This window comes from Haliotis cracherodii, unplaced genomic scaffold, assembly GCF_022045235.1.
Source record: "Haliotis cracherodii isolate W230 unplaced genomic scaffold, xgHalCrac1.p SCAF_2, whole genome shotgun sequence".
Lineage (NCBI taxonomy): Eukaryota > Metazoa > Mollusca > Gastropoda > Lepetellida > Haliotidae > Haliotis > Haliotis cracherodii.
The window spans coordinates 42,771,832-42,785,156 of record NW_027266275.1 but is presented as its reverse complement, the minus strand read 5'-3'; the positions used below and the strand labels follow the sequence as shown (position 1 = coordinate 42,785,156).

The window sequence follows — 13,325 nt, the reverse complement described above, 5'->3', positions numbered from 1 at the left end:
TGGCGACAGACTAAACCTGACGATCAGAGTCAACTATCTTGTCTGTTTGCATGAATCTGGATTCATCTTTGGCAAATTTTACGATATGAAAGGTAAGTTAATTATATATTCTACACGTGAACAATGCAGCTCAAGTCTAATTAATCTATACAGTTAATAAGCCGTATTGTTTTGATCGAGGGGGCGGGATCTCCCAACCGCTAAGCCGGAGCCTGTTTTGATAGAGGCGGACTCGCCAGGTTCATTTTCAATCATGTGTAATAATTTGTAATATGTGTACATTTTAGTAAAGTAGACAGGTAGTTTAAACTCATCAATGTTAGCATTATGTCCAATGTCACCAGTTCTCCTTTTCACGGCTATATTCGCCATTTTCTCATTCGTTTTGGCGCAATGGTCAGCGAACGAGACCCGATTCAACTGTTCGAGTGTCCGCCAATTTCTTGTTGAAACCATCCGAATTTTTAAGGGACGTTTATTATACAGCGCTTTCCTGCAAACATATCTGATTATGTTGTGCCAGTAACATATCATTACCGAAAGGTGCAGTCTATTTACATCACGATGTTGATATGATACCGAAGGAAAAACGTGGCAAAATATTCAGCAGGCCAATGCTAATAGGCCTAGGGCTGTAGATAATATGAAGCATTATGCAATTGCGAATCTGACACATGCAGTCAGTTATAAGCTAACCTGAATAATTATTGGTTTAAGTAGGCAGATACTTGTACATTAAGAGAGTACTTGATAAATATACAAAATAGGCTATATAATATTTTGCTTCATAATCGTGCGTGAAACACTAGCTATATAGATCAACAGTTTGGCTACTAGATGTCATCAGGCTAATGTCGGCCAATTTGAATCTGCAATGTAATGACAAATACAATAGAAATATCAACGTGCACAGTGAAGAAATAAACAAGTGTTATCACAATTGTTTAATCATTGTACAGGCCTATGGGTAAATGTGTTATCAAATTCAAATATTAACCTGAAGAAGTATGTGGCGAGGTCCTTATTTTGACATAATATCTTCCCATTGGCAGCATATTGTTCATTAACTACTTAATCTCTTTAATTAACAACCCATTAATTAACGTAACAAAAGCTTAAAGAACCATTGAAGATGTACTGCTGGAATGTTTTGACAAGTATATCAATCTACTTGTTACTGTTGTTAACAAGTTCTAAATATTTGCGCTCTGATTGGCTAATATGAAATTCAACGTGTCTTGATTGGTTGCTAGGCTTTGTTGCCCCCACGCGGTGCTAATTTTAGCTACGCACATGGCAAGTGCGATCGGGTCGTGTCTCGACTTGAAATAGGACCGTGAATCACTGTTAGCGTCAGTTCCATCCACAGTGTCTTACCAATCGGTCATATGTCTATTGTAGATATGTTTTGGCAAAACTGTAAGTAGATTTTCATAATCCACAGCTATTTATGTAATGGTTTACATAGTTCCGTGCGATCAAACAAGAAACGGGTCATCTCCTTGTGTATAGGCCTACAAGACTGCAATTTGTAAATCAGCCATGGCGACCACCATCATCCTTCTTATGCGTCGAGTCGTCTCCTATGTTTATAAATACATTTGTGTTTCAGTGGAATTTCAATTTTGTGAAAACTCTGATTTAGACAGGTGCTTACGTATTACTTAAAAAAATACTGATGGATATCTTGAACAATTAGGCCTATATATTTGCTTTCAACTGAGCTTGGTAATTATTATTTTATTGTACACACTAATAGTTTCTTCTTATTTTTTAGAAAGGATAACTTCGATATAACTGGGATATTACTGATCAAGGCACTGTAACAGTTCATATAACTATACTACATGTATCTATAAACGTGTACTTGCTTTCTTGGTTTCAGTGATACAGAGTATAAGTAGGCTGCAGCGATCACCTGAAAATGTCTTCATCCCTGTGCACACACACCTGCGTCCCCGTACGCGCAGCAGTGTCACTATATGGCATCTTCCGGAGGAAATACTCCTACATTTTCTCAAAGGTCTTCAGATAAAAGATTTGTTGAACATGAGGGTGGTAAGTCCACAGTTTTAATTTTGTCTAATGTACGGTGAATAACATACTTGATTTGGTTTTCATATTATGATGCTTTCAAATGTGTCATGATGTAATCACCAGTTGCTTATAATATAAAAGTATTTTCATTATCAATTGTATTGCGATGGTTTCTAATGCACACATATACAGTGGCTGTATAGGTTGATAGGTTGGTCTGTATTCCTTAACAGGGGTGCTGCTTAATTCTGCTCATTCAAAGAAAATACTTTTGATCATTTCAGTGGAAATATATGCAAAGTACTTACTATGTTTCTTTTACCTGATTTTGCTGGGATGCAATTGTTTTCCTTTTTAGTAGCATGTTTGAATGATGAATATGTTGCTTGCCAGGTTCATCCCTACTTCCTGCAACTGATTGACACACACACCTCTGTCTGGACAGCAGTTACATTCCACAACTGCTGGCCGTCCCCGGCCAATCTACAACATTTCCAAAGGTGAGTGTAGTGTTCACAGAGAAACTGTTCCATACAGTTTACAGCAGTAAATTCCATGTGATTGAGAGTTAATATTTAAATTACTTCTACAATATTGACAATATACCAAATGTCAAATACATGGTTTGAATATGAATAGGTCTTCAGCAACCCATGCTTGCCATAAAAGGCGACTATGCTTGTCGTAAGAGGCAACTAACAGGATTGGGTGATGAGGCTCGCTGCCTTGGTTGATGCATGCCATCGCATCCCAATTGCGTAGTCTGGTCCAGACTCTATTATTTACAGACTGCTGTCATATAGCTGAAATATTGCTGAGTGTGGCAAACGAAGTTTAGTGTGTTACGTCTGTGGGCTATTAATGACAATGTTTCTTTCCGCTGTACAGAGCTCAAGAAAATGGTAACCTGGAAGCCTTAATCAAACTTGCTGTCGCATACCTCTACAGTGAGGGCTGTAAGTATCTCTTCAATCTGTATTCATGTTCAATGTCAGATAACATTGGAGGTTGTTTTCCACAGAAAAATTTAATGTAGTCAGTCAAATAGTTGCTCTGTAATGATGAAGACAGTGACAATTTTTTTCCATTTCTGACATGTCAAGATTTATTTATATAGCTGTTTACTTCAGTGCCAAGTCCTGCTACCCCTGAATTGTGTCCATCCAATGGTAATCGTGCAGCAGAGCTGTTCTGCAAGACTGAGGCTCTCACCCCCAACACAGTCCCTTTCACCTGGCTCTTTATTCGCCCTCCATGGTCCATGAGCGGTGCCTGCTGTAAGGAGGGCGTCTTTCAGTTCATGAAACAATACCTAAAGAAGGTAATTATGCTTTGCTATTCTTTGCAACACCATATAACTTGCAGGATGCACTCTTATGTAGTCAGTGTCAACAATATCAAAGTATTTGAATATTTTACGAAAATGTTAGAAGAAAATATAGGAATCAAACAATGTTATGCTGTTGGAGAGATGGGTCTTCAGCAACCCATGCTTTTTGTAAGAGGCAACTTATGGGATCGGGTGGTCAGGCTTGCTGACTTTGATGCATGTCATATATCAATTGCTTGGATCGATGCTCATGATACCAATCACTGGATTGTCTGGCCCAGACTCGATTATTTACAGACCACTGTCATATAGCTGGAATATTGCTGAGTGCGGATTTAAACAACAAACAAACAAATTGAGAATGCAGTAGTAGTTATTATAAAGAAATTACTGTAAGTGGAGTTGTATGAGCTGTATGTAGTATTGTGTTGTTGCAGGAAGTGAACCGAGATATCAGTGTTTGTGTGGGGAAGATGCTGCAGCTCCTGGATGGGGAAGGTACCGAGACGGCCGCCATCCACTACCTGCAGTTAGCTGCCAAACATGGCTCAGCTGATGCTGCACTTGCATTGTGGGAGTTGCAGTATTCAGAGAGGGTAAGATGTTTTCTCACATACCAGGTATTCAAAGTGCTATGTGTAAACAATTTGTTTCTTAAATGTATATGTTCACAAGTTATATCTGAAAAAGAGTTCCTTTTCAAAACAATAACCTCCAAATGTTCTGTTCTCCTTCTTGTGCAGGTATTAGATAAAGCCTCTGAACTAGCAAGTATGCGCCAGTTGCGAGATGTGGCCAGTATGGGGAGTCTGAACGCCCGACTCTATTTGTGCAAGTATTATGCATCAGGAAAATATGGTGGCATATCTCGCTCTCAAGTGGCAGCATTCCTTAGAGAAGTCTTTCAAACTACCTCACCCACGGGCACTCACAAGACATTCCAGAACCATAGAGACCTCACCCCGTCCATGAGGTAAGCATGAAGGACAAGATCAGTGGAATTAATGAAGCCACCTGTTGTGCTTTATAACACTATGCAGGTCCATGTTGGTAGCACATGTATAATGTTTGGATGTCCTCTTCAGATACATCCTTGTTGACTGGCTGGTAGAAGTAGCGGGCATGAAGGACTTCTCCACCCTCACCCTCCACGCTGCCGTCAACCTGGTGGATCGATTCCTGCAGGTGCACACTGTCCCCCGCTCTCAGCTACAGCTCCTGGGAGTTGCAGCTATGGTCATTTGCTCAAGGTCAGTTCCTTCAGTCGTCATGACAATCTGTACTTATTAATTCAAAGACCCTGTGGCGATTCCAGGATTAAAATGGTCCCCAGTAACCAATGCTTGTATAATGGGCAACTAAAATGGATTGGTGGTCATGTGACTTGATTGATTGCATGTCATTGTACCCTACACCATGACGTGTTGCTCAGGACAGCAACCACTGGTTTGTCTTGCCCAGACACAACTGGAATATTGCTGACTGTGGCATTAAATACATTCACTCGCTACTCACAAAACATGCCCAAAAAAACTGAGGAAAAATTTGAATAAAAACTGCTCTGTTGCCTTGGTTATTCTGTCATCCGTCCGCTTGTAAGCATGTCTCACTGCCTCCATGTTGTGGATTGAAGACACATGTGAGCAGACTGTTATCAGATCTTTCACATTTTGGTATGACAATGTTTTTGCTACTTCTTTACATGCCAGCATCTTCATATGATTGTGTGGTTGTATGTACAGATTCCTTGGCAAGGATATCATTACAATCCGTGAGGCAGCCTGGCTCACTGACAGCACCTACAGCTATGAGGATGTTGTGAGGATGATGGGAGAGATCACGGCGACGGTGCGGGGAAACATTCGTGTGGCCACCAGCCTGGACTACGTGAACATCTTGACAGTGTTGGCACCAGGCATGGACCGGCGCTGCATGAAGCTGGCAGAGTACATCTGTGAACTGAGCTTGCTGCAGGCCGAGATGGGACAGTACAGCACAGCTGAGATTGCCTCTAGCTGTGTTCTCCTAGCCCGTATTCTAGTCAAAATGGGTAGGTGGATGTTTTTGTTATAATAAGAGTGGTTCAAGAGAACAATACAAGCCATACATATACTTGCACATGCTGTTAAAACATGGGAGATTGTAACGTGGCCACTCTAACACTACTATCTGTAAGTGCGTGTATCTGTTTAAAGATCTGGGTCTAGACTTTTGAAAGAATCTTGGGGCTAAGATTATCATGAAGCTAGCATAAGGACATCATACAGTCGTAGCCTACTTTCGAAACTATCATAGACCAAAGATACCGGTAATGTATTCTTATCTTCATCAAAGATTGCAACTTAGATATATTTAATGATGATGAAAGATTGATAAGAAATCCATGAATACTCTGAGATTGAAGTTGTCGTTTTATCATAAACTTAAGATATCTTATCTTTTAACAGAAGTTGGTAAGATTAATCTTAAAAAAGACAATGTTGTTTGAAAAAGTATAGCCTGGACCATAGTTTGATGTATTATCTTGTTGCTTCAGAAACTCCCTGGCCCTCCATCATGGAAGAGTTCACTGGATTTTCAGTTGATGACATCAGCAGGTGTGCCTTCCATGTCCATGAGAAATGGTGAGTGTTATCTCCCTGCTTTAGGTGGATCTCGCACATGCTAATCATTTTGAAATTACCCTCAAGTAGGTAGTCCATTGATGGTGCAGATATTGTCTGTGAAAACCAGGGGTACTTAATTCTTAAATTACTAAATCCCTGAATTAATAGTTAACATGTTTACAAGTACCGTATATTAATGATATCAAAAAAATTTGCTATGGTTGTCTTCAGCTTCATGGAGGGGTCAGTTGTCGACCATCGTGACATCACTCTACAAGCGGTCAAACAGCGATACTCAGACGAGAAATACCACTGTGTCAGCGACATTGATGTAAGTCATAGAATACTTAAAGCATAAATAATGTCCTTGCTTTGTTTGGGACATCATTCTTGTAACATCTAAAACACAGAACAATAGAAACATGAATAAAAGGTGTGAGAGCTTCGGTTTAAAGGAGATTGCTATTGATTACAGATAATGAGCTATGAAGAGCTCTGCTCCATCATGGGGGTGACAGAACACATCCTACATGGAACTGATGTGAAGCTCCGCTTCAAAAATGCAGATGAACTCATAGTCTCACCATCACGGGGCAAGAGTCGCAGTCACAGGTATGCACATTTTACATTGTTTAGTTCAATGCTACCCTGAGCTGGCGAATGATGTGAATAGCTTGAGCAGGTAAATGTTGTGAATGACTTGAACAGGCTAATGATGTGAATGGCTTGAGCAGGTAAATGTAGTGAATGACTTGAGCAGGTAAATGTTGTGAATGACTTGAGCAGGTAAATGTAGTGAATGACTTGAGCAGGTAAATGATGTGAATGACTTGAGCAGGTAAATGATGTGAATGACTTGAGCAGGCTAATGCTGTGAATGACTTGAGAGGGTTAATTTTAAAATAAATATGGATCTTTAGTTGATTATTAGTTTGGATTGAAGACATGTTGGTATATTGTCCTTGTTTATTGACTCAGAACTATCAAGCGCAGTATGGAACGTGAGAAGGCCTCAACTCCAACTGTTGAAAAGTGGGAGTTTCCAGAGAGTGCAGTGATGTCAGGCTATGATGGTGATCATGAAGATGATGATGAAGAATCATTCATGGAACTTAATGGTGAGGATATGAACGTAACTACTGGATCATTTGTCTTGGATGATGCTGTAAACATTTCATCTTTAAACATAATCACTAGCATCTATCGATCAAAACATATGCTTCTGCAGTACTCCTTGTAAGTTGATCTTGAGGTATAAATATTTCTTGTCCCTTTCAGACTCCATCAACAGTATGGTGACCTGTGACAGCTCTGACCTGACCATTGACTCCGACAGTGACACTTACACTGCATGTCTTTCAAGCTTCTGCAATGGAGAGTCTAGTTTTGGAGGAATCAAAGTGAAGCTGCTGGGTGCCTCCTCCTCCTCCTCCGCCTCTCCTGGCATCACCTTCCCCACCAGCTGCTGTTGTGCTCAGTCCTCCTCCTCTGGGGTATCCTCCTCCCCAAGCAGCCAGTCTAGTCCCTCACCACAAACAAAACGCTCAAAGTGCAATTTCCGCAGTTTCTCTTCTTACTCCATGTCTCATAGTGACTATGACACAAAAAGTCCATTTGAGGATTCTTTCACCACAAGAAAGAGTCCTCGCACTGCAACACAGATGACATCACCAAATGCTTTAAAAAAAAAGAGTCGTAAAAGATCAAGTAACACTGTGGGAAACAGCATGTCCTAGATGGCCTGCCAAGGTGCATGCATGTTACGTCAACCTGCAGATCGAACACTAGAAACAATATCCATGCCATATGTTGAACTAAACAGCCCAATGCATTGTGGAAAGAATACAGCATTACAGATAATTCACTGACAAAGTGTTTTCATGTTCAAGTAAGCTTGCTCACAAATCAATCATGACCAGGTTTTCCTGAATCAGTATCCTATATGTGATAAAATCCCATGTGGTATATGTCAAGGTCATAATCATTGATTGAACATATCCCATGTTCATAACTCAGGTGCTAACTCAATGAAATTGACAGGCTGCTACTTTCATTGATCATATGATCTCCTGGCCTGTGATATGTTATACTTTTGAGTGAATGGATGACATTTACATCTTCCTGAGGTATGCCTCAAGTTGACAGATGGACGGAATGAAATTACCATCCCAACTTGTGTTATTCCTCCATCGTGAGTGACTAGTTGTTACAAGTGCTATGTGTGTAAATTATAAAGAGCATATTGTTTATTTGTACATTAAGTTGTATTATTTATGAATCATCCATCAGTATTTAAAAAAATACTGTTTTGTTTATTTCTGTAAATAGTTGTTGTGTTGGAATTTCTGAGAGAAGTCCATATGAGCTTGGTTATCCTGAGCAGCACAAGTTACACACCCTCTGTTGTCAAGTTGCATATGTTCATTACCTTGTAAAATCATTGAGAAAATTATCAAAGGTTTCGCAAACTCTGCATACCATGATTTCTTGAACAAATTAGATTTTTCACATAGATGCCATAATCAAAATATCTTTTGGAAGAAGTATTTGTGCCCAATGTTTTATGTTCAGCACAGAGCGGAGCTGATGAGTTCCTGTACAGCAACATCCAGTACTGACAACACTATTTGCCCAGGGCATTATTGTAGCGCCTTGCCATATTTTAAATGGCCTATTTTTTTAATAGATTTACAATATTCGACATTTTGTAAGTAAACTTTTACATAAAAAGTATGTATGACTTATATGGTATGAAATTGATTGACAAAAGACAGGATCAAAATGTTTATGATGTGTTTGAAAAACTTGCCATAATGATGAAGAAAACAATGATTTGAGCATAATGTACTCTACAAACCTCACTGAACTGGCATAGGTTATAGAATGTTACAGTAAGGAACTGGCATAAGAGGAACTTATTTACATAACTATACCAAAACAAGAACTTTATTTATTGAGACCTGACAGTTGAGGGTAGACAGTTGGTGTGGAGTCAGTTGTGATCCCCTACAGTCAGTGGCAGTGTCTGGGCTCACTCCACTCAACCAGCTTACATGTTATAGTGTCAGCTGCATGGAGGTTGTGTGTATGATGTTTGAATGCAATTGAGAGCTGATATGCAGGTCTGTGAATGTCACCAATGATATTGAGACATATTTATTATTATTTTGTAATAAACAAAAATACAAAAATTACATTCTTGACTATGTTTTTATCCCACATTTATTCTGTGGATTTACTTTCTACCTGACAATGAGTGGTGCTGACATGCAGGATGATATGTACCAGTTTTCATGACAGTGACCACTTCTTGACTTATCCTTCAATGTCGCACTCAGCAATATTCCAGCTATGTGAAGGTTGTCTTTATATAATCAAGGCTTGAGCAGACAATCCTGTGATGGACATCACGCAATTGGTATACGATGACATGCATCAACGTAGTCTGACCACCCAATCTTGTTAGTCGCCTCTTTCACCAAGCATGGTTTGCTGAAGATCCAACTGGAACTTCATGGGTCCAGTTGCAAGTATTTCAAGAACATTTCAAAGGGCTGTGCATCATATAAACCAAATAGGATGTCCCCTGGTGGAATTCAACATAACAAAAATATGGCACATGCTTTCTTCATTGAAGGAAGGTCACTGGACCTGCCATCACTTGTCAATAGTCAAACATGTGTTCAAATAACTACATGCACTCATCTTTCAAAACTATCTGCAGAAATTGGCATTTTAGTGAAAAGGCAAATACACTTAAGAATGACCTTCACTGTGACCACAACCTTAAAATTATGTAGGTCTCTCATGACCATTTCCAATTTTGGCCCTGTCCTACAAAGCATACAAAGCTTCATTGACCTACAGTAAATCCTTCTTGACTTTGGTGGTAGACAAATGTTTTTCAGGCTATGACAGGTAAAAATAACTTTTCCAAGGCTATAAAGAAGAAATACATGCTACGATATTCTTGAGATGTCCACGCACTGCATGGATTCAAAATGAAAGTGTCGGTGGCTGTCTAATTCAGGCAATACCTTTCATGCATTTACATGGATCTGCTTGATTCAACATGATCAACATCAATGTGATATGGTTGGTTTGAATAGTCGGCGCATTCATATGGTGGGTTTGAATAGTCAGTGCATTCATATGGTGGGTTTGAATAGTCGGCGCATTCATATGGTGGGTTTGAATAGTCGGCGCATTCATATGGTGGGTTTGAATAGTCGGCGCATTCATATGGTGGCTTTGAATAGTCGGCGCATTCATATGGTGGGTTTGAATAGTCGGTGCATTCATATGGTGGGTTTGAATAGTCGGCGCATTCATATGGTGGCTTTGAATAGTCGGCGCATTCATATGGTGGGTTTGAATAGTCGGCGCATTCACATGGTGGGTTTGAATAGTCGGCGCATTCACATGGTGGGTTTGAATAGTTGGCGCATTCATATGGTGGGTTTGAATAGTCGGCGCATTCACATGGTGGGTTTGAATAGTCGGTGCAACTGTGTTCATGTAGTGGGTTTGAATAATCAGTGTGTCCATATGGTGGTTTGAATAATCAGTGTGTCCATATGGTGGTTTGAATAATCAGTGTGTTCATATGGTAGTTTGAATAATCAGAGTGTTCATATAATGTTTTGAATAATCAGTGTGTCCATATGGTGGTTTGAATAATCTGTGTGTTCATATGGTAGTTTGAATAATCAGAGTGTTTATATAATGTTTTGAATAATCAGTGTGTCCATATGGTGGTTTGAATAATCTGTTTGTTACTTATAATGAATAATCAGTGTGTCCAATGTTTGGTATTTTAATGTCTGACCCACAAAATTGTTAGGCATATGGGGAAACTTCAATGTTTGACTTCTCTGAACTAAAGCCCGATTGCAAATAAAGCTGAAACATTGCTCCAACTTTAAACATTGCCACCCACAAATGGCAGTCCTATTGATGTCTTCTGGTCATGTCATTTAATAAGGGGATGTTCTAACCAGACGTGTGTTGGAATTACACCGGAAACAGAGGATGAAGCAATCTGTATATATTTTCCACGTATATATAAGTCTGCAGTCAAATCAACCGAAACAACCTACAATAGCACACACACAGACACAATCGGTTCAGCCCTCCGTAACACGCCATACTTCTCTCAAGCATTACCCAAAACTAACTGCCCCCCTATGTCACACCATTACATCACAATCTCATAGAATTTATATACATACACAACATAGCTTGTAACAAATGCAAGGATACAAACAAACCTTGAGCCTCAAACGAAACCAGAAGTATTGTGTGGAAGGGAGATAACTCCATCATGGGATAACATAAAGACCACTAGAAAATATCATAAGAATATAACTTCACATTGCACCCACCCCTAAAGAACATGTTCATATTTCTGTCATCTTGCAAATGTCTGAATCTTTTGAAAACCATGGTAACGTACCCTAATTAATCCAATAGGCTAACCTGTATACAAAGTATTAATAATGAACAACAGCTTATGTAAGGTTCTGTCAACTTGCAAATTTCTCTGTATTTTCTTAAAACTTGAAACAAGCTGATACAATGTATACACATTTAACTTTTAACCATATCATAGTTTACAGTCATAGTCCAGGTAGGCTGAAGGATGCCTGTCTCGAACAGTTAGCCCAGGTGACACTTCGTCCTCTGACAACTATGCCCGGGCTGGCATGTGCCATCAAACCGTCACATGTGTCTGACTGCAATGGAGCCTCTCCTGATGAAACACACACATCACTTTTGCTGTCATCATCAAAGAAATCGTCACAAATCACAGTTGAACCCCCCATTAGTGATCTCTGTGCTGTCACATTACTTAATGTAATTTCATGTTTAGTTCCCTGGGATATTGCTCCTGTATGTCTAGTACTTGTACAGGTGCCCCAGTGAAGATTTTCAACTTATGCTGTGAACCACCTATTTCTTTTACCTCTGTTGTATATGTTGGATTCGATACAGGACGTCTGACAGTTTTGATAGCACTTCGTATGGGCCTTCCCACCACTTGTGTAGTTTCTTGCACTGTCCTCGGCGAGGAATAGGCTTATAAAGCCACACCTTATCCCTTTCTTTTAAAAGGCCACTATGTACTGTCTGTAGGTTTTTCTCTGTGTTTGGGAAGATACTTTTAAATTCTCTCACACCTCCTTAAACACTGCTTTCATCTTTCTCCTTATGTTATCTGTATATTTGGCAGCATCTACAGTTATCTCTTCTAGACTGCCATACACAATGTCTGGAGGCATTCTAATTTCACGACCAAATGTGAGCAAATTTGGGGAGAATTCAGTTGAACTGTGTTTGCTGGACCAGTATGCCATCATCATGAAGGGTCATTTTTGATCCCATTCTCTTTGCTGATTATTTACAAATTTACTCAGTATGTCTCCTACTGTCCTATTCAGTCTTTCCACTAATCCTTTGACTGAGGATGGTAGGGAGTAGTGTGTGTCTTTTGTATGCCAAGAGTATTACACAGTGATTTGAATACATTCTGCTCTGGAAATGGTCAGCCCACTAAGTGAAGTAATCTACACCCACATGGATGTATCGGTTTCCTTCTGATGTAGTTGGCAGTGGTCCTGTTATATCTGTAGCTAGTCTCTCCACTAACATGTTGGGCTTTTGGTTTTCTTCCACCCAGATTTCTCCAGCCACAGGTATCACAAGCTTCACACCATCTTTCAATATCCTTCAAAAGCCAGTAAAAATTATTTCTTCCTCATTCAATGGTTCTTATTGCTCCCATGTGTCCAGCTGTGGTCTCCATCTTCCATCCACTGAATGGCCTGTCTCAACACTTGGTCATTTCTTTGTTTAATTTACCAGACCTCTTCCTTTCAAACGAATCCTTGCTCTCAGATATCTTTAAATGAGATGGAAAGTCTGTCCCTTGAGTTGGCATTGTGATTACATTTTCAATAACCACCTCGACTTCTTGGCCAGTCACTGTACCTCCATCCTCTAAAATGGGGACAGATGGTAGTCTTGACATAGCATCAGCATTCATATGTTGTATGGTTTGTGTAAGAATTTTTGTTCTATCAGATAATGTGTAAAGTGTAGTGTACATCTTCCCGAGGCAAGAGCGTTAACTGACTTTACAAGTCCAGTTTCCACCCTTGCCGAACTAGGCTGGATCTCCTGGGCTCGATCCAAACGCCACCAGTGGCTATTATGAGTTATGTCCATTCTATGCCTCTCCCATATGGACCAATCAGATTCCACCTCTCGTATCACGTGCATTTGCTTCAAACAAAATGGCGGCGCCCAGTCAAGACGATCTGATCAACCATCAAGATCTATTTTGTGATAGA

General features: G+C 39.8%; 1 protein-coding gene across 2 annotated transcripts; it reads left to right on the top strand.

Annotated features, from left to right (window-relative positions):
* On the top strand, positions 1-9,116 carry LOC139469141 (cyclin-F-like). Of its 2 annotated transcripts, none has more exons than XM_071251277.1 (14): positions 1-92; positions 1,886-2,058; positions 2,431-2,537; positions 2,926-2,993; positions 3,168-3,358; positions 3,805-3,963; positions 4,111-4,340; positions 4,453-4,617; positions 5,110-5,417; positions 5,904-5,991; positions 6,205-6,304; positions 6,449-6,585; positions 6,952-7,091; positions 7,252-9,116. In XM_071251277.1, exons 1-14 carry the CDS (start codon positions 86-88, stop codon positions 7,707-7,709), a joined length of 2,331 nt encoding a protein of 776 aa, XP_071107378.1. In that variant the 5' UTR covers positions 1-85; the 3' UTR covers positions 7,710-9,116. The 2 variants fall into 2 exon arrangements, with proteins under 2 accessions (XP_071107378.1, XP_071107377.1); XM_071251276.1 differs by lacking the exon at positions 1-92 and adding an exon at positions 1,377-1,419.
* The last annotated feature ends 4,209 nt before the right edge of the window (positions 9,117-13,325 follow it).

Excerpts from the sequence above, each read along its gene's own strand:
- LOC139469141 (XM_071251276.1), top strand. The coding sequence starts at position 1,389 with ATGTCTATTGTAGATATGTTTTGGCAAAACT. Across the intron at positions 3,964-4,110 it reads AGTTGCAGTATTCAGAGAGG|GTATTAGATAAAGCCTCTGA; the intron begins GTAAGATGTTTT and ends CTTCTTGTGCAG. Across the intron at positions 5,418-5,903 it reads CCGTATTCTAGTCAAAATGG|AAACTCCCTGGCCCTCCATC; the intron begins GTAGGTGGATGT and ends TTGTTGCTTCAG.